Consider the following 25,346-nt stretch of genomic DNA (forward strand, 5'->3'; position numbering starts at 1 on the left):
CATACTTAATTATTTGTCATCCCTATAAAATTACCGTTACCAAACTGCACTAGATCACTAACCACAGAGAACATCTTTATTTTCTCCTCTCTGAAGAGAATGACGATGGCTTGAGCAGCTCTCAATACTCCTGGTGAGACAGAGGTACAGATGAACACCATTTACTGTTACAAATATAGAAATATCCTCCTGTTTGCTTGCAACGGGACTGATTTTTTTTTTTTATTTTTTTTTTTATTTTTTTAAGTCATTGTGTTTACCTCATGGAAAAAAAAAAAAACAAAACCAAAAAAGTTTTCTTAATCCTAAGTAAAATCCTTTGGACAGCGACTATAGCTGGATGTTAAAGTGAACAGCTTAAAGTCCCCAAGGGAGAAATGAATAGATCTGGACAGATGGTACGACGGAAAAAAAAAAAAAATGCACAAAATACTGAAACCTTAAATCTTTGCTTCCCTTCCCACTTGATCTGCCCATGTCTGACTACAATGACAGCTAATAAGGTGACACTGGCAGTAGGTTTCAAAAATGTCCTGTTTGCTATGGACCAGAATCAGTATCATCATCATCTGTACTTAGCTCTTTTTAAAACCTAGAAGAGCAGTAGCAGGTCTCATCACTGCTTTATTCTAATCAGCAAACTTGAATGCTGCCCTGCTAAAACACTGTGAAAGCCTTTACAGAAATAACTCAGAACAGTGCTTTGGGAGTAATAAAAGGGCTATATTTTTGAATAAAATCAAACAACCTTTTTAACAATTCCCAAACAAACAAGAAAACCCAACACACATACTTCAAAGTCTTGTGCTTCAACTGCAAAATTCCTTTATTTCTCAGGAGCAAGACTACAGCTATTTTTTCTAGTAACATGATTTTGACCCATGCAACAATGCCACTATCACTTATCTCTCATAATAAGAGCTTTGAATACTGTTCATACAAAGCTGACCTCTCTCTTTACACGATATGCTGTTTTTTGCAATTGTTTTCATTGATCATCTGCATCAAGATAGAGGCAGGTGTCAAGATGAGAGGGGAATTCTGGATATTCAATAGGACATGTAAACGTGCCCTCAAATGTTAAAAAAATCCATCCAAACCTTCTTTCTTGAGGAAAGAAATGAAAAAGCTCCTTAATACAAACATCACAGAGTCAAACCCAGGAGCTATTGAAAGACAGGATGGTATAAGTTCTCAGTAACAAGGCAGATTTTTCTCAAGTGTGCAATACCACAGCAGCCAATGCTACTGAATCTAAAAAGGACCAGTTACTTTCCAAAAGAACACATCACACACGTGTCTTGAGAATATAAGACTTAAGCAAGTGAAACCTAAGCACATGACCTTCTGAGAAAAGTAAATATTCATATTAATCTTCATAGCTTGATATCAATGAGTAATACATTCAAGTTCTGGGATAACTTAAGAAAATGGTCTAAACAAATTGGATGGTGATATACACCTGTTATCAGAGCAAAAACGTGATACTGGGAAATAGGTACAGAAGCACCACAAGGGGACTAAATCCTATTTTTAACCTCAGGAGTAAAAAGGTCTCAAAATCAGATCTAGTTTAAAAGAAAAATTGGTGTCATCTCTTAGAAAAAGTATTTATTAATAACTGACATTTTCTAAACACCGTAAAGGTAAAAATATGCTGAATTTCACAGAGCAGAAAAAAATCCAATTCTGACAAAATCATTTATGAAAACAGAGAAAATAATTAATTACATACACAAAGCTATACTGCTTATAATTTGTTAGTGTTTTTTTTGTTTTTATTTTGGTTGGGATTTTTTTTTTTAAACACTTCAAGTAACCCGATATCCAACAACCAAAAAGTCTGACCAAGTCCACAATTCTTTGTAAAGAATTCTTACCAGGTATACCCAACTGAGAAGTTCATATGGATTGGAAGTAGATTACCAACACATGCCACTGTTTTCCACTTATTTTAAGTAACCCTCATTGACAAGTGATGCTAGTCATGAAATCAGACACATCTTTAAAACAAATGATTCTAAGAATAATAGAATGTATATATTATACACAGTATTAGCTGTTCAATGTTACGCAAAAGTGACAGAAATGCAACTAATGGCAAAAACATGTGTACAATATATAATGTTTAAATTATCTGTTCCAATACAAGTATGTTAAGGTATTTACTCAATATGAACAGAACATCACTGCCTCATTTACTAATTTTATTAAACTAGCAACAAAATATTTAATACTTTTCATTCACTTACTGGAACATAAGAATCTGTTATTCCTAAAATACTTTCTTAAAAAGAACATTAATAAAGCAATGCTAAAAGCTGGTCATACTTATCTGGTTACTGATTGGTAATTTTGGACAAATTTCATTTAAACAGGCATAAGTAGAAGGGTTTTTCATTTCCCAAAAATTCCACCAGGAAACACTGGGAAGTCCAGATGGCTCTTCCCCACTCACAGCCTAATGATAGGTATAAGATGCTGAATTTTTGTGAAGTTGTTTGGGCTCAGTATTAAAACTGTTTTCTCAGTGGATTGATTCTTGATGATTTGTTATGCCAGCAGCTTACATATCCAAACAGCTTTGAAAAAATACAGGCAAAGCTTCAATGAACAAGGCAGAGATTTTGCAAGAATAAATGTGCACTTCAGCCTGTACAGAAATTCAAACTAAAGAATGCCTACGCTCATTCTTTACACTACACTGAAGGCAGCTTTTGTATAAAAAAACCCAGCAGTTTGTTTGGTTTTTTTTTTTAATTAAGCGTGACTCCTATTTGTTTTATAAAGCACAATCAGATTCATCTTTGTTGTTACTGTTGGGTATTGTTTTGGTTTTGAAAGTTAGTTGTGCTTATTCTCCAGCAAACTCAAAACTTAAACGTAGCCTGAACTATTCTCCTCGTGATTTTTCAAGAATAAGTATGGCAGTTTTAATGGACAAAACACAGCTGCCCATAGATCTGGTCTGGCAGTGATTCATTGCCATGGAACTGCAAAGCAAAGACTTCCTCTTCCCGAGGAGAAGAATCATCCTACTGTTTGATGATAAATATTGTTTTGACCAATTTTTTGAAACACCATTTGATTAAACAATGATTAGGATAGATTCTTATTTGTTAATACAGAACACTAATCTACATAATTATTTGCTGTAACATTACACTGAGAAACATAAGTTAAACATTCACTTGTCCAGTATCACACAGAAATCTGGCATACCAGAAACCCCAGAGCAGCGAGCAGAATTGAGATTCACACCAGACTGTCAGCCCCGCTCCCATAACTGCCTCCTTCACTTTGGAGCAAACAGGGCTTTGCTCACTCATTCACCTTCCCCTCTAGGGCTCACAATAATAATTAGCACACTATCTTTTTTCCATCCTGGAGAAGAGACAAATAGGCACACACAATCTGTTATTTTCCAACAGGACTGTATTTAGAACATGACATAAATGCAGGCTCATGAACTCTGGATCCACAGGGACAATTGCCTGATTTGGCCCAGGTTTTTGAAAGAAATGACCCATTGCCTCTGGTATTAAAACACCAGTAACAAAGATACATGTTGATGAAAAGGGAGATGGATTTAAATAAACATCACTCTGATAAACTTTGGAATTCTGTATGAATATTTGGGAAAGACCAGCAAAGCTATAAGATTTTGGTGCCTCAGTATAAAATACGGGACTGGAAGTTCTCATAAAAAATTAAAGCTTTCCTACAAAGTGTTATTCATTCCTCACTCTGCTTGTTAGCATTGTTCTTAAAAGGTGAACTGCACATGAGTGTGTCACAATAATTCCCAAGGAGAATACTGAGAGCTGAGATATAAAGATACATGTGGTAACATTAGTTAATTTCAAAATACAAGGACAGTACAAAAACTTCTTGTAATAAGACAGTAGAAAGTTCTGGACTGCAGTGTGTTTTCAATGGCACCAAAAAAACCCACATAAAAGGATCTGGGGTAGGGATTTTTGCATTTTGGAACATTAAGGATTGCTCTAACCACATAACAGGCATTTAATCCCTTTCAGAACAAAGACCATTAGTTATCTACTCAGGTATGTACCACTGACTTAGCCAGACAGAGGAGAGTTACTCCACTTGAATTGGGGACTGCTACAAAAAACTGGTCTAATCTACATTGGATTTAACCTTTTTAGTTATTTTCCTTAAACAGTTCCTACACTTTTAAACAAATGACAATATCTTACTAGGCTATTTTTCAGCTACATAACAAAGTCAGCTAGCTAATAGTTCTTTCACAGCAATTCTGATTTGTTAGTATATGGCCCATAAACAGGTTGATACGCAGGAAATTTTCACAGAAAAATGTGATTTTTAGGCTTCTCCATGATTCTATATATTGATAACTTGACATTACAGACTGGAGATTTTCCAGAGCAGATTCTGCTGATACACGATTGTAAGAAATTTCTGACACTGTTACTAGAGACTTAGAGTTGTCAACTGCTACAGTGCAGTCCTGAAGCACTTAGAACTACTAGACTTGAAGACCACCAGGATCCTTTTTGCTCCATATTCCAATTTTTCCAACTAGTTTCCAGTAGTTTACCACCTTTTTTCCCCCCCTCTTTTTTTTAAAAGCACTAGATTTCTTATCTTACAACACTAACCTGACTTTTAAATTTTATTCCATTATGTCCACAAGGATAAGAAACCAGGACGCACACTTTCTGCCTCCCTGCTTTTGAAAAACTGATTTTCAAAGCACTAATCCAATATCTAAACAAGGCTCAGGGATTATTTTTGCTCCCAGTCCCTTAAATGAAACATATGCAACTCCCTCTGCCCCATCTGTATGCAATTTTGCATTGTGTAGAAGCTTGTATATTTCTCCTACTTTTATGGTACACATTTTCCTCCAGTTATCCTAGTTACCTTTATGTGAAAAGCTCACAATAAAATATAACACACTACAGCTACTAACAAAGAGCTATTTGTTTCATATCACTATGTAGTGTACGTTAATAAAAAGGCAAAAAGCAACAGCTCCCAGCCCTCCAAAACACAATGATTTTTAATATTCAAACCCTGTTATTAATACATTAACAGTATTAATTATTACAATGTAACAAAAGCAACATTTCAGCTGAGAGACACCCTTGGAAAAATTATTAAGTCAACTCTCCTGTTACAAAGCATGGACACAGGACCAGAAAAAAATGCTTTAATGAACACATGGATTGGTTGCTAATAAGCATTTTAGGGAGGGATAAAGGGATAGATGAAAGCTCTGCTGGAGGATGAATGGCAACTGACCTGAGGCAGGTTCAAAACCAATACAAATACTAACCAGGAATAAGGAGATGCAGTTTTACAGAGCTGAATCAGCCCCCCTCGGTACATTTATCCACCCAGCAGCCTTTTGATCTCAGTTCCCACATTTACTTTCAGCGCTTTACAACTCACCAGCACCACATCTCACTCTGAAGCAGAGGATCTCTGCCTTTGAACAGAGAGGAAGGCATTGTAATTAATGGCTTCATATGACAATGTTACGCAAGGTATTAAAAACAGACCAGGTAGCAGGAAGTAGGAGGTAGATGTGATGCCCCATTAAGAAATCACAATTATGTTGCATTTACTTCAAATAAAATTAGATTACACTCTCAAGTGAAAAAAAGAGATTTCATACTTTCATTTACATTTTTTAGATCATTTATTTCATCGGTGCAAAAGCAATCTTGGATTTCCCTAATAGTCATGCATATCTAACCCGTGATCCAAAACACAAATTGGGTGTTGCTTTGTTTTTACTGACAATAATATACAGGATTTGTGCATGAGTTAGTGCACTGCACTCCTATCAGGAATAGAGCAAAGAAATATCACTGTCTCTAACATAAACGTTATTTGGAGCACAGAGAAGGTGGGTCATTTTTACCAAGCCGGTTTTCCTAATAACTAACCAGTAACAGACAACCAAGAGTTAAAGGCTGGTGAAAAACAAAGGCTTGCCTCATACCAAGGGTGATTCTTCATTATCTGGGAAAGCACAAGATTTTTCCTGCTGTTGTCTCAGCTTTCCCCGTCCTTTCATGAAGAATGCCGTTTTAGAATACAAGTTATCACACACACACAAAACACCAACAAAACCAAATAAACAAACAAAACCAAAACAAACAATCAAACAAAAAACAAACAACCAAACACAACACACCAGAAAAAAAACAAAGAAAGTGCAAGATACAAGAAAAAGCCATGATCTAGGATGGTATTACACAGTCTCTTTAGGAAAATATCTCACAAACCTCCATACCAACAGCTACTCATTATCCAACCTCAGTTAGATGACAACTGCCCCAAAGCTGAGGGTAGCCCCCCCACCCCATGCAAGCCAGCAGCCTCACCCTGCTTCAGTGCTTCTAAATTAGGCAGAAGGGTAGCTCAAGAACAAACACGTATTAACCAAAACGAGAATTCAGCAACTACTTCTTGTTATCCTCTACTCATAGAAACTCCTGATCTGCCCACGCATCAAGTCAAGATACAAGAAGTTTTCCTCCTGCCTAGGAAGCAGCTGCTGCATTTTAATGCTATGATTATTTTTTCTTGTAAAATTATACATCACTGACTACTTTTCTTACAACTGACACATTTTGATACACGTTTATGTTAAATGCATCTCTAATACTTTAATTATTTTCTTCTTCCTAAAACCTCAGAACTATTATTTAAGAGAATCTTGGATCAAAATTTCAGGCCAGGAAAAATGTTTATGGTTCAGTAATGAGAAAAGTAGTTTAGAAACAGAAACCAAAAGGTTCAGTTACACAGCTCCAATGGCCTATGTCAACAACGCAGACATCACTGGCACAGAACATGCTTCATAAAATTACTAAGCTTACTAAATTTCATTACAGAACTACCATTTAATGACTGTTAGACAATCCTTAAAGTTAAATAAAACAATCATTTTATTATCATAGCCATGTAAGATTATCCCTGCTTCATTAAAATATTTTCTGTAGGCTTTCTGCTTATTTATCTAGAAATAGATTCTAGCTAGTCATATTAAAGAAAAATCCAAGAGGAATCTTCTAGAGGATTAATTTCCAAACTGGCAGTACCATGATGTATACAGTAACAACGACTGTATATAATTCTGTTATACCACAACTTCAAAGGCTTCCACAATATGTATCAAACAGCTTTTTCCTCTTGGTGAGCAAAGAATGCCACACATTTCTAATTTGAGACCTACTTAATTTAACATTCTTCTTGAAGTAGAAACAAGTTAAAAGGCCACAGTGTTTTGTTTAGGGTATCCACAAAGCATCTGGAATATAATTATTTTTTAGAAACATTAATTTTCATGCAACTTGTCCGAGCACCATATTTACAGGTGTGCAGATGGGAAAAGAATATTAATCAGACAGTAGGAACTGCTAAAGAGGAGGGTTCACCTTTATTACTGCCACTTTCTGAACTTCGGGGTTTACCTTACGTCCTGAAAGCATTTGTGTGAAACTGAATATTGCACACTTAAGTCACTTTCTGAACACAAGCTCTAAATCCATCCCTTCCGAGTACAGACGTTTGATTCAGGTTCTTTTTTAATTCTCATCTTGGATGTGCTCCAAACAATAGGCTAGTTTATAAAAGGCGGACACCACCACACTCATGTTTTAGATGAACTTTGACCGCAACTCCTTGCCATTCCCCTCAAGGGATTCAGGTGAAGGGACACACTGTGAAACCCAAGAGATTTTAACTGTAGTGCAAGTCAAAAGACTATCACAGTTGGAACTACTTCCCATAGCAAAATTTCAGGCACTTCAGTTCCTTGATTAGTGAATATCTGGCTGGCTGCAGACTTTCAAACACACAAGTGGCTGTTCAGAGATTCTTTGGATTGCTCTGTTGAACTTGGGCTACTTTTCTTTAAAGAACTACTCAAAAAGAAAATATGATCTTCATTTGTAAGATAAACAATCTGAAGGCAAACATCCGGAAGTTCCTTACTTATAAGACTCTAAAGTAGCAAAAAATGAAGTGTTTGGTCATCTGACTGAAAAATCTTACCCCTTGCCCCTCACACGCCTTCAGAGCACTTTCACATGCAGGATTTGTTTCCAAAAATTAAGCCACGTATTCTAGGTAAAGTCTGATACAAGATTTAACAAGATGAAATTGATATGAATTGACAGAACTATATCTGGATGATACTGTTTTTAAGTTTATAGTATTTAGCAGTTACATAACCTTTCAGCCACCACCTTCCAATTCTCATTTTCCCTGAACTAAGTTTTCAACAAGAGTATTCAAGAATGCTATAATCTTGCCATGAGAAAGCACTACACAGCATTAGACAATACTGCAAAATGCTTTTCTATTCAATATCTTCCATGAAAAAGAATGCTCTCCAAGAGCTTTGTTGTACAGAACAAGCGGACATTTTATTATTTGGTCATCACAGCAAGCTTGTTGTAGTTCAAACCAGATTAGCTTCAAAAACAATTGGAAAGACTAATGATACAGATAATTTTCTAAAATAGGAAAAATTGAGGTTTCCATTAACCTCCCAAAAAGATAAAAGAATGGAACTGCTAACATTAGTCTGTAATCTCTTGCACACACTCTGCCTCACAAGCTAAGAACAATATCAGCTTATACTTAGCAAAATGAGAAGACCTATAACTTTTGCTACTAATGTCAACTCAAAAAATGAGAGAAGACATACAATGGCAACAAGATGTTATTCAGAATGGTTAATACTGATTTAGTGACACCACAAACCATGCATCTCTACAGTCTATTACAGAAGAATCATGAAACATTCACACTAAACCCTGTACAACCATTTCGTACTCAAAACATCCACAATATGTATCAAACAGCTTTTTCCTCTTGGTGAGCAAAGAATGCCACACATTTCTAATTTGAAACCTACTTAATTTAACATTCTTCTTGAAGTAGGAACAAGTTAAAAGGCCACAGTGTTTTGTTAAGGGTATCCACAAAGCATCTGGAATATAATTATTTTTTAGAAACATTAATTTTCATGCAATTATTCTTGAATTCCAGAAATGGTACTTTTACCTGAAGTAGGCAAAATTTCTACATACCTCAAAGCCAAGTCTATCTTTCTCTTTCCAAAAACAGAAGTGCGTAACCTTCTTATCCCAAAATTCATCTGGTTTTACTACACAAACAAGTGACACTTCAGCTGGAACAACGTTCTGTAAAACAAATTAAAAAATGAAGCAAACACGCAAGATTAAACCTTATTTTACTACAGAATTTAATTCCATTTGCATGTCATCATCTATTCAAGAACCTAGAATTTACAGAAAGAAATTAAACAAAGTCTGCTGCATCTACATCCCATGTTGGTGTCATCCCACTTTGCAGCAGATTATACTACATTTCATAGCAAAAATCATGTCAGAACTGAACAGAAGAGCTCACCTCTTTACTTCCATTCCTGAGGCCTAACTATTAGTCCATGCTACATCAGTATAAAAAAAACATTAATTACTGGCTAGACTTGATTTTATTTATGACATTTCATTTAAAAAATATTAAGAACAAAGCTTCCTACCACTGTAATTTGCTATGTAGGATGAAACAGTAATCATAAAGTTAGAAAATAACTGTATACTTTGTTATTAGATCACATCTCAATATTATATCCTATACTTCTCTAATGCATATTGCTTAGACTAGAATGAAAGAGCTTAATATGAACACTTCAGGACATTAATTCATAAAAGCATTACCAGAAAAACATTCCTTAGCCTAAAACAGTAATTTCATCTAACAAGTTGATTTTATGTTATCACCTTGAATGAAGATCAAGGAACAGAGACTCTTGACTACTCCCAAGTCATCAGCTACAGCAATAAGCAACAGTTCGATAATGACAGTGCTGACATAAAGGTGACACAATGCACGGGATTTCTCCTGAAATACCCCATTTTTATTTATAAAAATATAATTCTGAAAAAATTAACTATGACCAACAGAGAAATCATAGCACTGGGAAAAAAAAAAAAAAAAAAGGCTGTTTCATTCTTGCACCCTTCCTTTTAAGGAATATGTAAAAACTATTTAAAAGTAAGTAGACAGTATTTTTAACACAGAAGTGTCTGTCTGATGACCAGCCAACACCTTCGAGAACTACGTGTGTCCAAGCAGAGAGAAGTCTCAAGTGGTCTGCACAAGTGATTATTTCACATAGGAAAATCTTATTTATTGCTTCCTTCTCAAATTAAAGATACAGATGTGCAACTTGTGCCTCTGCAGGCTTCACATGGGTAGGAAGCCACTGAAATCTGAGCATGGGCAAAGAGCTGCCTTCCCCACTAGCTGAAGATCCCACTAAATGTGACAAATGCACATTACCTGAAGTGAAAGCTCAGTCAAGATCATAATCAGAATGCAGCAGATCCAATTACTATAACTCTATTAATAGGAATGCTATCTTACTCAAGAATAGGTGAAAGACACCTTGAAACAGACTGAAAAAGCCCAGGAGAAATAATGAGCCAGCAGGACAACAAAACTAAATTATTCGTATCTCCCACTTCATCTAAGTCTGAGAGGAAAACTACTCTGATAAAAAGAAATAATCTGTGCAGTACAAAAGGCTATTCAGAGTGCTGTATCTTGCATCTCCTTTGACCACTGAGGCCAGAAAGAAACCTATACTGTTTAGCAGGAAAAAAAAAAAGCAGCAGCATTTACTGTAACCCAACAGTTCTAAAAACTAAATAATAAATTGCTGTGAATTTCTTTAACTGGGAATTGGCACTTTTTTCTTCTTCTCCTAGTCTGTGTGGCATCCACAATATAATTTGTGGTTGGGACTATCACACACAACAAAACCAACTATAGCCAATTCCAATGGAAACTAAGTAGTGCAGCATTTTGCATCTGAACCTGCTCAGCTGCACCATCGGTGTGAATTGTTGCCCTGCAGACATTCTTACTACTCACAGTTGACAATGCCAGAAGCATATTTCTGTACTTCTTAACTAAAATTCTGTTTTAGAAAAAAGGCCCACAATTGTGTTGTCAGAATATAATGATTTGTCCCTCACTTGAGATTGTTTCAGATTGTTTCTTCCTGCACAGAACTCTGACACAGAACCACATTTGTGGTTTTAAAAGGCCATAAATTGTTTACTTCTCAATAAAGAAATCACTGCCTCTACAGCTATTAGGTTCACATCTACAAATCAGTCAACTACGAATATATAAAAATTTACTTACCTGTAGCATTAACACAACCGTCTTTACCACATTCCATTGAGATTTTCTTCCATCCACTATCACAGTAAATCCTCTAGCTTTACATTTCTCACTACAAGAAGAAAAACACATCAACAAGTGTCATATCACAGTGACTTTGTATTTCAATTCTACTGAAAAATAAAACTACATAGTTTTTTTACTTATAAAAACATGGTCTTATAAACCTTAAGTTTGCTTTTTTAGCAATAACTTTCAATTTTAATGCTCAAGCATATTAAGAGATATTCCAAGTTACAATTTCTCAGTAACACTGAAGTGTATTTCATAATACAAACATTTATTTAAACTTTAGCAACTCTGGAAAGGTTTTATAACCATAAACTTCAGAAAGAGGCTGATTTAGAGCTTTGTAAGGAAGAGAAAGGGATATGATTTTTCACAAGGTTACTTGTGAATTGGCACAGATTTGAGGATACAGCAACATATCCCTTGATGCAAATCCAAGCAGGAAACCATCTAAACATGCTTAAATTTCTTTCCTGAACAAATGAACTAGAAATTGCAGTGCACAAAAAACCTCTACAAGGAGAGAGGCTTTGCATATGAATCTACAAGAAAGATTATTTTAGACTGACATAATCTCTTTTTCTTCTAATAAGGTCTGAGTCTGTGCATACTACAAAAAAAACCTGCTGAAAATAGCTACACAGCTAAAATTTGAAAGGCACTCCTGCTCAAGTAGCAAATGGGAGAAAATAGTGAAAACTTTCTCTCTGTGCATTCCCACAAATACTGCTCCAGCCCATTGGTAACTGAAGCTGGCAAGAACGTGCTCACAACAACAGCTGGGCAGTGTTCAGTGGTGGCAGCAACCTCTGGATACCGCCAACAGCTGGGAAGCGTCACCTTCTCACAACCAGCACAGCCACAGCCAGAAGAGGACACGGAAGTGAGCCCATAATTTTAGCATTAGTTACCACATCAGATATCATGTCTCGGCTTGAAATTTTTGTGTTCGGCAAAGTTATATGTAACTAAAAAACATGACATTTACATGAGGGAGAAAAGCAGTATGTAATCTTTAGCACCAAAATCTACCCTTACAAAACAAAGCCATTTCTGTGATCTCCTTAGCTTACAAAACAAAACAAAAAAAAAGCAACTTGTGAGTAACAGGAAGCATTGTATTTCACACTGAGAAATTTAACTGCTATTTATTTCATGTTTAAACTGTAATTCATCATACATGGGTGGAAGACAAATTTATCTTGGAATTTTAAAAAAGGGGAAAAAAGCACCTTACTAGTCTATTTAGGAAAAATTAATTATGAAGTTGGCTGCCACTCCATACATGGAGCTTTAAGGAACCTCTGAGATCACACACAATTTCTCTGGAAGCACTTGAACATTCAGGCTCCACAAGCAATGTTTAATCAGAATGAACTCAAAAGGCACACTATCACTGCTTTTAAAACAAGATGAATAGTGTTACTACAGCATCTTGAGACATGGCTTCCTTAGGCTCAGTGGAATTTAGCAGTACCAGCATTTGCTCTTCTCTACTACTAAATCTATTTTTAAAAAGACCACACAAACAAACAAGCAAATTCAAAAGTAAGCTACCACTTCTGCAAAGTTCAGCCAACACAAACATAAATGTTTGTATGAAAGTTAAAATAAAAAACCATTTGGTGATTTGAGCCACAATACAGAGAATACAACAAAGGAAGCAAACTTTAGTATGCACAGAAAATAGTGCAGCATTGCCACATTTGTTTTTCTTGGATTCTGAAGAGGCCTCTCAGTAAAAAGGCCTCTTCAGAATCCAAGCATTTAAAATAGCATCAAAGAAAAGCATAACAGTAGACTTAGACAGGAGGAATAAGTTGTTTGAAGTTTTAGGAAAGCTTTACACATGCACCCCCCACAGAAATTTTACCCAAGACTCTATAGACAGCGATGCCTCTCAGCTTTTGGACACAGCTATCCATCAACACTAGAATGCGTATTTCAATATAGTTACAGTTTCAACGTATGTCATGCACAATTGAATTGAAAGTTACCTTACACATAGAACTTGGGGAAAAAAATTAACAATAATGTTCTTGGACAGCTATCTGGGTTTGTGACAACATCCCTCCCCACAACCTTGCTTTTTTCAAACACTATTCAGCAAGTCTTTCCAGAACAAATAAGGCAAATGTTTAGGCCAAAAAGTTTGCATTTCCCATCAAAAAACAACATGCAAACAAAAACAACGATTTTTCCATATTGCCACCATAAAAGAGAGGTCATGTTTTCCTCGACTGACAAACAGAATGTTAGATGTGGGAACACTACATTTTGCTTTCAAACAGATTTCCCAGCTTGTACAGAGTACAAAGAGTACTTTGGTTGAATTTTTAGACAGTTATTTTTACACTAATAAATGTAAAAGCATACATCAGGATGAGACTGTGGAATAATTAATGCTTGCTAGAATAACAATGCCTGCATCTGTTCCATAAATATAGCCAAGTCCTTAAGTCAATGAGATGACTTGCACAGATCATCATTTGGGATGTCCATCACTTTACAAAAAACAAGCTGCTTGAAAAATCCTAAAACTTCCGTGACTAAAACGCTGTGCAATGTACTCATACACCTATTGATGTTTTACTTGTAAGCAATCTGAATTTGTTCTTTGCTTCTCTCTCTCCTATCGCTAAAACAAACAAACAAACCAACCAACCACTCAGATCACTTAATGGCATTTTAAAAACATTTATAACTTGCAATAAGTACATTAAACAATCTCTCGTTATGCCATTGCTCCTGTTTCCAGAAGAGGGATACAAAAGCAAGCATTTATCTGAGAGGCTTCTTTCCTTCTTAAATCAGTGGTACAAGAAAATAAAACAAAGCTATGCTCTCATTCTTTAAAAAAATGCAGTTAACTAAGCTGGGACCAAGCACTGTCACTGTAAGCTTACATGTTTACATGCACAGAACTCAACAATAATTTTATAGCAAGGTCTGGATGTCAGGATACTTAAGTCATCACTCAGCACATTTAAGCAGTATCTTTACTTTAAACACTTGAGTTGCTTACTAACTTCAGTAAGACTTCATATGTTTTTAGACTCAGTACACCCTTTAAGCACTACAAGCTACAAAGATTAGCAAAGAAAGAGAAGGAAGCTTTTTTACTTTGGGCAATGCTACTTTTTGCAAGCTTAGGAGTTTCATTAGATTGGCTCATTAATTTACATAGTAATTTAAGTGCATTGTCATCAAAAAGGAATGACCAAAGATGTCCCAAGAAAAGAGGAAATACAAAAGACAAGACCTCCTCACCAAAAATCAACAAAACAAAAAAAACCCACACAAAACCAAAACACACAAAACCAAAACACACAAAACCAAAACACACAAAACCAAAACACACAAAACCAAAACACACAAAACCAAAACACACAAAACCAAAACACACCCACATACATACTGGACATAAGCAAGCCTTAGTAGACAGCCCTTAGTTTACTGTGATGTATGTTTCTAACTCAGTGACAAGGTATCACATTTTAAATGAGCATTTGTACAAAATTCATTTGGTGTAAAAACATAAGTAAAAAGAAAAACTAATAAAAAGATCCCTTCCACCACTGGAAAATAAGGCAGCTCTGAACAGAATGCCTTTGAAATCACCTTGGGATGCTCAGAAGGTAGTCTAGTGTGACACTCAGCTCGTCCATACTCGTCTGTTCGAGGCATAATGGAATCGTCAGAATGAGGCCACTTCTTCTGTCCTTCCCTCCTATTTTGGGGGTAAAAAAGTCATTATAAAGGTAATGTCACAGCTTTAAGGTAAAAGAAATACTTTGTAGTTACATGGTCTCAAAATCCATCACAAAAGCAAACTTAAAAGTTGCTGTGAAAATCACAACAGACATTTCACCTCGCAGTTGTGAGGATTCATTCTCCACATTGATATTTACAGCATTGCCAAAGCTTCAGAGCATAGACCACATCTGTAGCTGTCATGGTTTTTCATCTAGAACTTTCAACATAAGCAACCCAAACTAAGTTTTACAGAAGCATTATTTTTGCATATCTAGATTACATTGTTAAAAAGCATCTCCTAGACCTCCTGCATTACCAGCCTGTCAGAAACCTGGTGAGCTTCCAAGATGAGCATGTACCCAGTAGCTCTAGTTGGAACACAGCACCTCCCAGAAACACTGACTGAACAAAGGAGGATTTTGTACCACAAGGGCTGCCCAGGGCACATTCTCTAAATTCATAATTCGTCAAATGTGGAACTGCTTACAAACACGTAAGAGTCACCTCACAATTAGGGTAAACATTTCCAACTGGTTGCTTTAATCTTTATATGTGTTTTCAAACCCTTCTGGTAAAAGTTACAAAAACAATATCAGCAACAAAAATATTGAAAGAGCTGGCCTCACATTTATATGCCCATTAAAAGATTAATTAAGATCACATGTTAGTTGATACTGATGTGCTACAACTGTGGTTTGGGTTGTATTTGACTACACAGATTCTGAAGAAAGTCCCTGGAAAGGTACAGTTTAAAACAAAACCAAACAATGGATCTTTAAAGAAAGCTGAAATTTTCTCTTCTGGTTGTTCTTCTAAAAGATTGACTCGAGTCACATGGGTATGAACCAGTAACCAAAATTGATTTGGACTAGGTTCTTCCTCATAGCTTGGATTGGAACTGAAGCCAAATCCACTGAATACATGAAGAACACATGAAAAATAAATACTGGCAGAGCTCCCTGAAAGGGTCAATGTGCAAGTGCTCTAGAATGAAGGAAATCAGGTATGCAGTCGACTCTTCTATCATCACCACACCTCCAAGTACCAGGTATCACTAGTGATGTTTTGTAGGCAGAGGGTTTTGAGAGCAAAATATTTTCCCCTAACTGGCTGTTAACTCATGAGAGGATTAAGTAAAAGAGGCAAAGGTAGGTGTGATGAATCCTTCCACTTTATTTGGAGCAACTCTTCTAGAGTATGTATTTGCCATTTTGAGCAAACCACCTTATCTATTTTTTCTCTCTGCCCTTAATCTTTTAATGTCTATAACCAGCAAAAAGAAAAGAGATCTTAATTTCAAAATCCAATCAAATATTTTGGCAGGTGTTTTTGGTGGAAGGAACAGGAGAGGAAGTATGAGAAGTGAGGAGGGGAATTTGCACATGAAGTGAAAAACATGAATGAATCCAAACATACTCCAGAGGATACAGTGCTTGAGCTTATAGCTTATTACACCGCAACTTCAATCAATCATCTTAAAGTATAGGAGTATTCCTTTTCATCCTTGAGTATTTTTTTTTAAACTAATACCCATCTCTACATTAAATCAGTTTTGAAGTGACTCTTCCACAATCTGGAGTAGCTGAAAGCTACACTGTTTGTTTATACAACATGTGTTGGCATCTTAATTGTAATAGGTTTTTCCCCTTGTTTCCAAAGCTGTGCAAACTCCTCAAAGAGTATTAGAGATCCACTGACACACACGTATTTTTCACATCTTCATAAAGCATCTATTGCTTTAAGTGGCCCACTGCAATAGTTGTGTTCCCCTCCTGTTCTCTTTTTTGGGGAGGAATTGTCGCTGGAAAACAGGAAGGCACTTTTTTAATAACTATATTTCTAAACAGAAGAATTAAACATTGGTGCTACATGAGAAATGATATGTCCTCTCCACAGAAACTAAGAGGGAGTCATAGTTTAAAGCAACAGTTATTTACAGATTGTCTACCCTTCTCTGTTTCTGAATGGCAGAAAATCTGAAAATTGGAGTGGGAATGCAGGAGGAAAAGGAAAAATACCTCAGTGCTTTTAAAAACTGAGCATTGGTTCTCAGCTGTACCCTTGGAGTCAAAAAATTATTTCTCTCCACTTGCTACACTGCCAGTGAGCACACATTAAATCCTACATGTAAGACGAAAATGGTGTTTGTGGATGTAAAATAATACTTCAGAAGCTATACTGATTCAATGGTAGCTTATTAACTACCATCTCTCAACAAGAATAAAACTTTAATAAAGAAGCCTTTCCTTAAGTGTTCAGGCATCTTTTAGTGTCTCCTTATCAATAAGGAAATCCGCAGAGAAGAGAGGGTAGCAGTTTTTAGGAATATAGAAAAAAATCTGTTGACACTAAAAATTTGCAACAGCCAAGTTCAGAAATGGGTTACATGTTGAAAAAAGGAGGAACTATGAAAAACTACTAGAGCAGAGAAAACACTGTAACAAGTATTAATAAAAATTAAAAACACAGACTGTACAGAACTTAGTGATCAAACTGAGCAAGCCTGCAATAAGATAAATAAGAACATAAGAGGTTATGAAGGTATTTCTACAGTACAAGCGTCTCCTTGAACCAACTTCCAGGGTCCAGAACTGCTTAAGCTGTGGCACCAGCTCAAGAATCTACTGGAAAATAGATGCGTAACAACTGTATCTAATGCTCCCTCTCCTCCCTTACCCAAGAATTAATGAGCGCGGCATTGTTGTTCATTTAACAAATATATACATGGCTGAGGAATGAAGGGTTTGCAGAAAAAAACACACATTTTCTTCCTGCATTTATAGCAAGTTAGTCTGACCATAGCTGACTCATAACTGGAAGGGACTTGCTCTGTTCAAAATTACTGCTGGATTCATGAGACAAACAGCAGCCCCCACAGAAGTAGTTAACTATTAACAGTAGTTCATGTTTTGTTTACGCAGACTTGAAAGACTCCAGTGTTGAATGGCGTCTAACTTACAAAAGTTTAGAATTGGCTCATGACACACAGAAACTCTCATTTTCACACCTGGATTTAAACAGCATTTACTGAACAAACAAACAAACAAAAAACACAAAACACACCCCAAAACTATAGTCTCTTGACATTTCACAAAAACACCACAATAATTACCTAAATTATTCAGTTTCATGACAAGTCATCTTGTGTAACAACTGCCAGGTTTTCGCCCAGCTTGTAAACAGTACTAGAAAAGATTCAAACATCTGTATTCTGCCTGCACTGTGATTTTTGTACAGCTTTCTTGCACTGAAGTATGTACAGATCAGGTAAATATTCTGTCAACCTCCCACAGCACAAAGAGAGAGAGCAATGTAGGAATTATCACTGATCCTTTTCCTTGGTGGAAAATGAGGGCCAGTCATTTATGTCAAAGGTAACTGGTATATCTTCATCTGTCTAAGAACTGTTTTAACTCAAACCTGTATTTTTCAAGGAAATACTGAAAAATACAACCTGAATGAAGCTTTAAAGGAAGAGCACCTAAAGTTACCAGTTAAGAAGTGATGACTAATATGGACGCAGTCTAACATTTCTCAATACTAGCACACTAAAAATACTAATTATTTAATTAAACAGTATAGGAAGTTGTTCTTTGATCTTGGTTGTATCACTTGTAACTACTTTCTAAAAATTAAAGGTTGCATAAATATTTACTACCACCTTCCAAATATGATGTTTAGGGAAATAAACCAAATCACATGGTGATTTTAGGCTTGGCAAACAGCACCTCTATAATACAGAATATATTCTATAGAATATATTCTATATTCTTAGAATTACAACTCCCTGTCTTACAAAAAAAGCACACCACTCAGACTGAGTCTTTAGGCTAAGAATTAAACCTGAAAAACAAAATCAAGGGAAATTAACTTGATGTGTGTTGTAACCGAGAAAAACTGGTATAGTTTATAAACTGAAAATATGTTTACGTTAAGAAGAGAAACTAAGAGCATCACAAAAAGAAACAAAGAAATTTTTTAATTCATTTCGCATGAAACTGGTTGTTCAGGTTTTTTTCCGAGTCAGTAGTTTTCCCTTTTTTCTCCCCCCTGCTATTTGTAACGCCCTACCAACATGGAAGCTACACAGCCATGGATTCCAAACCTGAGGGAGATGATGCTCTATCAGAAACCACTCTGTTTTGCTTCCCGAAAAAAAGAAGGCAGGGTCAATATTATTTGTACCAATTTAACTCAAAACCAACAAGATACTTCAATATATAAACACTTGAGAATGCTTTCCTAAAACATGATTTTTCTGATGGTTTGCTTTTAACCATTACTTTTATTTATGAAACTATAAGGAATAAAATTGCTTTAAAGAGATATGATGAACTGATTTGTCTGTCAGGTTCCTCTGCTTATACTGAAGAATACTTAAAATCACTATTGCATGAATCTTTTCCATTCATTAAATGAAAGCATGCATTAATACTGCACAATTTCAAAAAAGTCAAACCTACTTAGAAATATGTAGGTTCAAAAAGGTTCCTGGCATTTAAACTGCCACTCAGTAAATTACTTTCCACTAAGGACATCTGTATTTTGAAATGGATCAGGAAGCCTTAATAGCAAATTGCAAACGCACTCTAGTTAATGAGAACTTCCCTTTCTGGTACAATACTGAACAACCAACACACTATGAATCTGCTACTGCTATGGAAGAAATTGCCCGCTGTCCCAGGCTTTAACATAAGTCGAGTTTGAGGGTTTTGTTTGTTTCTAAGGAATGGTTTGATCTGCAATTGCTGGGGACAGTGGCCAAATTCAAACCAAAACAAATTCTATTAACAAAAGGAACAGGTTTCGCTTCCCAAGTGACTGAAGCAGGCTAAACAGAAAGCATTATTCTTGGATGTCTGCTAAATCTTAATTCTTTTATATATGGACTGAAACTTCATGACATCAACTTTGTGGGTTGAGTTACAGGCTACAGCAAAAACAAGCTAAATGCCAACAGCAATAGCTTGGTTACTAGATTAAAAGTTTCAGAGACCCTTTTGAAATATGACAAAGTGCTAACCAACAAAATACTTCTGTTAAATACATCCAGCAAATACAAGTAACCAACATAAAAATCCAAATTATGCAGGGAGGAACCAACTGGGGAAAACAGAAATCGTACCTGAAAGAAAAGCCAATTTTTTCTTCAGAATGGGTAGTATTACTGAAGCTTCCATTCTACTTCAGATAATTTTCACAGCTCTGAAACACACGAAGTTAAAGTTATCAAGCATAGGAAATGAATTACAATGGTTCACTAGAATGAGCACTGGCCAAAATACTTCCAAAGGAAGCACAGAACACTGTAACCAACATGCAAAGTATTGTAAAAAAACAAAGAAAAAACATCATCATATGCATTTCTCCATGTAAATCTTCAAAGATTTTTACTCCTTATCACATTGTAAAGAGAAGAAAAAAAAAAAAAAAAAAAAAATCAAAGCAGAATCTCAGCCAAGGCCTCCGAGATAATTTATTTAAATATAATCCTATTTCCCAACCCCATTAAACTACAATTAATTTACAGGTAGATCATCTATTTCCTGAGTCATTCAGGCATAAAATAGCTGTAAATAAAAATCACACTTTTGAATACTCTGTCTCATATTACTAAGAAGATAATAATTATTTACATACAATACGCTGCATTTATGCCGGGACGCTGTCTTCAATTAAAGTAAAACATCCAACAGCCAGAGTTAAATATGCCTAACCCATAGCTGGAAATGCTTCTGCTCCTTTTGTCTTCAAATCCCTTCTTACCCTCATCCCATTTTTAGTGCATTATGAACTGCAATTCACTGTGATTAAACTTCTGTGTTTCATTGACAATCAACAGGATGCTTGAACTGCAACTTCCTCCTCTAGCCTACACAAAGTACAACAGCAACTGCCATCTGCCTGTCTTTTTAAGCCCATCCTTGCACAAATCAATCTATTAAATATTTTAAAAAACTAATAATGCAGAAATACACAATTCAATATATGCACCAGTATCCAGTCAAAATAAAAAAAAACAGATTTTTTTCTTAAATTCCAGGCACAGGACTTCAGACTGCAACCTGCAGTTCTCTGTCTAGGTATTTCAGCATTCATGCACACAAATGGGGTGGGGGGGAAGTTAGCTGAACCAAAACTATAAATGATCTAGCAAAAACAAACAAACAGAAATAAAACACCCCACCACCACAAATAAAGAGAACTCCAAATAGATAGCCTGAGGTAAAACAGAACAGTTATTTCCTTTCTTGTTAAAACAATGAGCTTCATTAAGAACAAACAAAAAAAGCAGAATTATTATTTCTGTTATGAAACAGAAATAACATCAGCAACTTTTTACTCTCCCTCCCTTTTCCAGTGCACAATGCTTCTATGTTCATTCCTATCCCTTATCCAAAATGTCCATCTTCAAGTGTCATTTCTGTCAATTATATAAAATACACATTTCCCATATTACAGAAGGAAACAAACAAACTTCAGTTCTTTCAGGAAACTGAGTCCCAAGACAGCTTGCACTTTAAACAATTACTCAAATAAGCACCCTATTAAAGCTTCCTGTATGCTTCAGACAAAATAATTGTACGTTATTTGTTCCATAAAACACAGAACTCAAGAACGACTCAGGCAGTCATTTTTGTCTCTCAAACACTATGCTCAAACCACCTCGTGTCAGCTATTTAACTTCAGCAGCATTCTTTTTTTTTCTTCATGTACCTAGTCATCATTTTTTCCCTCCCCTCCCCAAGTTACCTTTCAAATTGTTACAAATGGCTCTTTGTTATAACCAAGGAAGAAAGCCCCAACCTACACACACACTTCATTATCTTCATAGTTTCATATATGAACAAAAGTTTGCATCAACTTATTGACTCTAGGGAGCATGTTTCTTTGCTGTTGTGAAAAGACTGATTTATTTAATATGAAAGCACTGCCTGGCTTTCTGCCACAGCAGTGGCACTGTCCGTGGATCAAAATAGTTCTTTTGTTCAGTATTTCCTGAACCAAAGGAAGAATTCTGTTCATTCAGGATGGAGGGAGGGGAGTCAGAACAAGTGCTGATCATTTCAAACACCTTTGTTCCAGACACTCCTGAAGTTTTCAATTACCTCTCTTCTGGTAATTCCTCTTTGATGTGCTTCATCGAGAAGAAAACTCACCAGAGTAGGTTATTAGAACATACCAGAAAAAAACCTTCGGGTTTAAAAATAAGGTTTAACATCCTTCTCTATCTTCAACAGTCTGGAGAATCTCCAGATGAATTAAACTAAATATCTTTTTTTAGTATTGGAAAGTGAAACAGTCCCAAGAGAGCTGGCATCTGCTTTTCATTGGGAGCTATCAGAGGTGTTTTTAAAAGGTACACTGCTAAAAAGAAGATACAAGTATATTTGAACCTACAAATAAATTGTAAGGTCTTTTAAACTTGTTCAAAGGAAGACAAAATGACAGGCTCTTAAATGGGCCATCAGGTTCTCAGTCTAGAATGAGGACAGAATGATGTGTTGCTCAATGTTGTACCACTGTTTAGTGGAAAGAAATAGATCCAGTGTCTATTCATCAATAAAAAAAAAAAGTGCATTTGGATCCATTATAGAAGAAGCCACAGGAGAGAAAAAAAACAAACAAACAAGAGCACCGCCAAGAAGAGATTTCACTTGAGGAAAGCAAAATACTTCAAGAAGCTGAATTTGATCACTTCCAAAACAAAAGACATAACTTTTATATGCTCAAATTTTACAGATAGGAAACAAGTCAGAGGTTAAATCTGTTTGCTGAATTTCAGAAACAACCTAGAGTGCTGTATGACCACCAGCAATTTACTTTGCCAATTAAAATACCATGTGCCAAACTGTAAAACTTGTATACAGGAAACATGTTAAATGAAAGAGAAGAACCTCACTAAACTTTTTTGAAATGACCTGAGTTTTCAGGTTTTTAAATCAATACAGCAATGTTAATTTCCCACAACATATTCATTCTTTAATAGATTTCCACAGGAAAGTGGCAAGACTAAATCCACATAATATTGTATTTAAAACCTAAACATTTCAAAGGTGTTCCAGTGAAACAAAAAACTATTCCAGCCACCTCCCCCCCAAAAAAAGAAAGACACAAAACTCACATAAAATAAGAACATGTAATTGAACATAAAAGTGCATAATTTCTGATGAAGAATATTACGTGCATTTTCTGCTACGCATCTTCACTCTCATCTCAGAAAAAAATGTAAATAAGAACCAATGTCCAGACACTGTTTAAAATCATTTTAAAAGTCCATTAAAGACAGAGGGCAGAAGCAGAAGCTGACAAACTCACACTGACTATATGAGTGGAATTAGGATGCCCTGAGGATGCCAAAGAGAAGCTGCCCTGCAAGTAGCGTTTTCTTTTTAAGCAACTCAGTGGAAATGACTGCTTAAAAGCATTAACAACCAAAATGAACTCAGGCTCAATGAGAATATAAATATGTTTACTCAGATTTGTTAGACCTGAAACATTTAATAGTCTCAGTACCTCCTGCAAGGTCTTTATATGGGTTAGTCTGTTCATGAGCATCTATTTCAAGTTTCAAAGAACAAGCACTTTCTTAATTCCCTCATCATGTATCAAGCAAGAGTGCATAGCTGGTCTGTAAGTCAGGAAAAAAAAAAAATCTGGTTTCTATTCCTTGTTCTGATATAAAATATACATATGGCTTTCAGCAAGTCATTTATCCCTTTTAGTCTTCATACAGTCCCTGCATCTAATTCCCTTTTTACAAGAGTATTGTGATGTTTAATTCATTAATGTTTGTGATTACTTGAGAGGTTAGAAGGAACTCCATGGATCTGCCTATAAATAACCAAGCAGCAGATGGGAAGCTACATTCAAAACTGTAGCAGCTTGCAAGTCCAGGCACAAACAATAGCAAAGATAACAATAGACTTTCTGAAGTACTGAAAAAAAAAGCCTCAATCATATAGGATTAAATTATTTTTTTCCTTCTAAAATCAACTACTGAATTGCAGACCTTCAAAATTAACAGCTTTGTTCCCCGAAGCCAGCATGCAACTCTTTTCAGATGCTGACTCCAATCCACCAAGCATGTTCATCTGTCCCACGCAGAAATAAAAACCATGTGCAAAAGACAGAGAAAGCTGAATATGACAGTTACCTGTGTAGATTATTATTTCACCTTCCTTTAAAGCTACATTAAAGGACATGATGCCTCCCACAGCTAAGCGGCACAGAGAGAAAGAACACAAACAAAGGTGTCTGCAGGGCTGATACCCCAGGGTAATTTGAGAGCACATCAAACCTGCCCAAAAAGTACAAATGGGCTGTAAGCATTCGCTAGTTAATGCCGTCTTCAATTAAAGAGCACATGGAACTGGGTTACTCAGCTGGACACTTTCAAAGTAACAATAAAGCTCAAATGCAGTGCTTGGTTTTTACTCTTTAACATATTATGAGCAGTACTAATAAATTTTTGATGTTAGAGCCCTTCAAGAGCTCAGGAGAAAAGGTAACTCAAGATGTTCAAGGATGATCAAATCAAGTTTTCTTCTTTTTTAACTTTTTTTTTTTTTTTAATTTTATTTTTTTTACTATATGTAAAAAATATCCATTAAAAATGACATACTGAAGTTTTATTATGCCTGATTTTCGAGATGTACACAAAGAAAATATTCCTGATCTTCCATAACCTGCTAATTCACACTACAAGATTAAGAAAATAAACACCACAGATTCAGTAGATTTCATCAGTATATAAACTTGTTTAAAGAAAAATGCAACAATGTCAGTTCCATTACACATACACAGTCAGTACTCTCAGTAACTTGTGACAGCAGATGAATGGGTAGATTAAAAACCTGCCCTGGTTTCGATCAAACCTAGGGTTAACAGTTTGCTAGGCCATGATCCAAAAGCACATTGTCACAGCCATACCAAATTTAGCCTTGGAAAAACTCCATTTCTTCTGCCCCATTTTCACCTGGAGGTTCAAGACTTACCTTGAACACTTTCTCTTCTAACTATAGCTAATAATAGAATTTAGAAGAGCTGTCTGTTAACTACTTACTTTATTTAACCCATCTTCCATACTTGATTCCCACTCTTTCCCCCCCACAACATTCTGTGAAAAGTAAAATAAAAGATGAGTTGAAAAAAGAAATGAGGAGCAATATAATGAATAGCAAACCAGCAAATGGAGAACAAGTGAATAAGAGAGGTTGTACCATCCGAGAAGGAAAACATACTGTGCTCCTAAGTTTTAACTCTGATCTCAGTCAACTGTTCATTTCACCAAA

General features: G+C 35.8%; 1 protein-coding gene across 8 annotated transcripts in view; it reads right to left on the bottom strand.

Annotated features, from left to right (window-relative positions):
* The window catches only part of SESTD1 (SEC14 and spectrin domain containing 1), a 60,428-nt gene that overhangs the window by 25,860 nt on the left and 9,222 nt on the right, over window positions 1-25,346 (bottom strand). For all 8 annotated transcript variants that reach the window (XM_065068873.1, XM_065068876.1, XM_065068869.1 and 5 more), the window contains 4 exons: window positions 20,177-20,256; window positions 14,917-15,025; window positions 11,248-11,338; window positions 9,099-9,212 (listed from right to left, as the gene is read on the bottom strand). In XM_065068873.1, the coding sequence (XP_064924945.1) occupies window positions 9,099-9,212; window positions 11,248-11,338; window positions 14,917-15,025; window positions 20,177-20,231 (369 nt within the window). In that variant the 5' untranslated portion in view covers window positions 20,232-20,256. The remainder of the gene's footprint in view (window positions 1-9,098; window positions 9,213-11,247; window positions 11,339-14,916; window positions 15,026-20,176; window positions 20,257-25,346) is intronic.

The sequence above is a fragment of the Columba livia genome, chromosome 7 (genome assembly GCF_036013475.1).
Source record: "Columba livia isolate bColLiv1 breed racing homer chromosome 7, bColLiv1.pat.W.v2, whole genome shotgun sequence".
NCBI classification, from domain to species: domain Eukaryota; kingdom Metazoa; phylum Chordata; class Aves; order Columbiformes; family Columbidae; genus Columba; species Columba livia.